Below are 2,313 nucleotides of genomic sequence, written 5' to 3'. Positions count from 1 at the left end.
TCAATATATTCCAAAATGAGGTACATAGACTCACATGATAGAAAACACATGAAAAAAAATGACACATGTAATTAACAAGCAGGTAATTTCAACTGACAAAACACCTTTTCAGCCACAGTAAGATGGAAATGAAACTATTGATCTGAGTCACTACTGGTACATTCATGTATCAGCAGTATCAAGGGTTCTTTGTTTCTCATCATTTTCCCCTGCCACAAGTTTTGATCATTTGTTTCTTTTAAAGATTCTGTTTTTTAAAATTCATTTAATTTTTTGTACAATGTATTTTGATGCTATTCTTTTTACTCCCATATATTCACCCTCCTCTCACTCACCCTACTTCACATTCTTTGTCTTTTTTCATTACTTTGGCCAAAAGCTTAATATATTCTGCAATCTCTCCCTTGATTTTCTTAGTGTGTTCTTCCTTCAAAGAGATATATCACCAAATGCATTGTAGAGTATGTGGAATAATAAAGAACTGGACCTTGGCTGCTTAAAGGACTTTTAGATAACCTATTGGTAGATATCATCTTTAGGGAGATTGAAAAGGTTTGGATTCTCCTACCTCTTTTGCACAAGAACTGCTAAAGGAAAGTCTGGTTTCTTATACCAGAACCATCTAGCCATTGGATTATCACATCCATATCAATCACAAATCAAGAGAATACACCACAAGCTTGCCCACAGGTCAATCTAATGGAGGCCTTTTCTTTTTGTTTTTTTTTTCCCAGTAAAGATTCTTTCTTGTTAGAAATGTCTATATTCGTGTCATGTTGAAAAAAACTTATTCAGCACAGGGGTGAATATTGAAATATTTCAGTGTATAACTTACTGAGAAAAGGCTGCATGTGTCATACGATTTCCACATCAGACACAACTAGAGAGAGGACTCTGTGAAGCTAGACTGCAATGTAAGTCCAAGAAATCAGGGCATGCGACTTAGAAGAGGTATCTATATGATTACATAATTTCAACTTAAAAACTTTCTCTATCTTTTGTTTTGTTTTTAACTTCTAGTAACATAAATCACATGGAGCCAAAGAATGAAACACAAATTTCACAATTTCTTCTTCTGGGAATTTCAGAAGACCCAAGGTGGCAGCCTGTCCTCTTTGGATTGTTCCTGGCCATGTACCTGGTCACAGTGCTTGGGAACCTGCTCATTATTCTGATCACGATCTCAGATTCTCACCTGAACACACCCATGTACTTCTTCCTCTCCAACTTGTCATTTGTGGACATCTGTTTCACCTCCACTACTGTACCAAAAATGCTAATGAACCTCCAGTCACATTGTAAGTTCATAATATATAGAGACTGCATCACCCAAATGCTTTCCTTTTTATTCTTTTCAGTACTGGACATCTTTCTGCTTACCATAATGGCTTATGACCGATATGTGGCCATTTGTCAGCCCTTGCATTACACAGTCATCATGAATCTCAGGCTCTGTGTGTTGATGGTTCTGGTGTCCTGGATAGCAAATGTCTTGCATATCTCATCACAAGGCTTTATGGCGCTGCAGTTATCCTTCTGTACAGAATTGAAAATTAATCACTTTTTCTGTGAGATGAATCAGGTGTTACAACTCACCTGTCCAGACAAATTTGTTATTGTCCTTGTCATGTATCTTTTACCTATGGTGTTGGCAGCTGGATCCCTCATTGCCATCCTCTACTCTTACTACAAGATTCTTTCCTGCATAGGTGCCATCTCATCAGCGCAAGGGAAGTACAAAGCCTTTTCCACATGTGCATCCCATCTCTCTGTTGTCTCTTTATTTTACTGTACAGGAATAGGTCTATATCTGAGTTCTGTTGTAACAGAAAACACACAGGCAACTGCAAGAGCTTCAGTTTTATACAGTGTGGTCACCCCTATGTTGAATCCCTTTGTCTATTGTCTGAGGAATAAAGACATAAAAAGTGCTGTGAAAAAGTTATTGAGATAGAAACAAAATCACCTTGGACTCAAAATATCCCCATGACTGCAGGATTCAGATCTGCATGGTCATATCTGAGATGCATTGGTCTGATTGTAGAAGTAAAATATGCCTCTTCTATTGTATTCTTAGAAGCTCTTTTTTCTCTGGGTTTAGCTTCACTATTCAGTTTGTAATCCTTTATATTATATATTTATACTTCATTATCGCTGACATGTTCAACTATCCCCATTTTGTCATTTTCTGTATTTTGCCAGGAAATACTTCAAAATTTTCAATCATCTGAAACCACATGTTTAAGCATAATTTATTTTAAACAACTCATGTAACAAATTTTCTCTTCTTTAAAATAGAAATAAATTTTATTA

At 36.2% G+C, this 2,313-nt stretch overlaps 1 protein-coding gene across 1 annotated transcript; it reads left to right on the top strand.

The window, feature by feature from the left end:
* Positions 1-1,033: 1,033 nt before the first annotated feature.
* LOC125398817 (olfactory receptor 7A40-like) lies at positions 1,034-1,954 on the top strand. The gene has a single exon (XM_048431800.3). It carries the CDS (start codon positions 1,034-1,036, stop codon positions 1,952-1,954), a length of 921 nt encoding a protein of 306 aa, XP_048287757.3.
* The last annotated feature ends 359 nt before the right edge of the window (positions 1,955-2,313 follow it).

The sequence above is a fragment of the Myodes glareolus genome, chromosome 2 (genome assembly GCF_982192425.1).
Source record: "Myodes glareolus chromosome 2, mMyoGla1.1, whole genome shotgun sequence".
Classification (NCBI taxonomy): domain Eukaryota; kingdom Metazoa; phylum Chordata; class Mammalia; order Rodentia; family Cricetidae; genus Myodes; species Myodes glareolus.
This window is presented reverse-complemented; position numbering and strand designations above follow the sequence as displayed.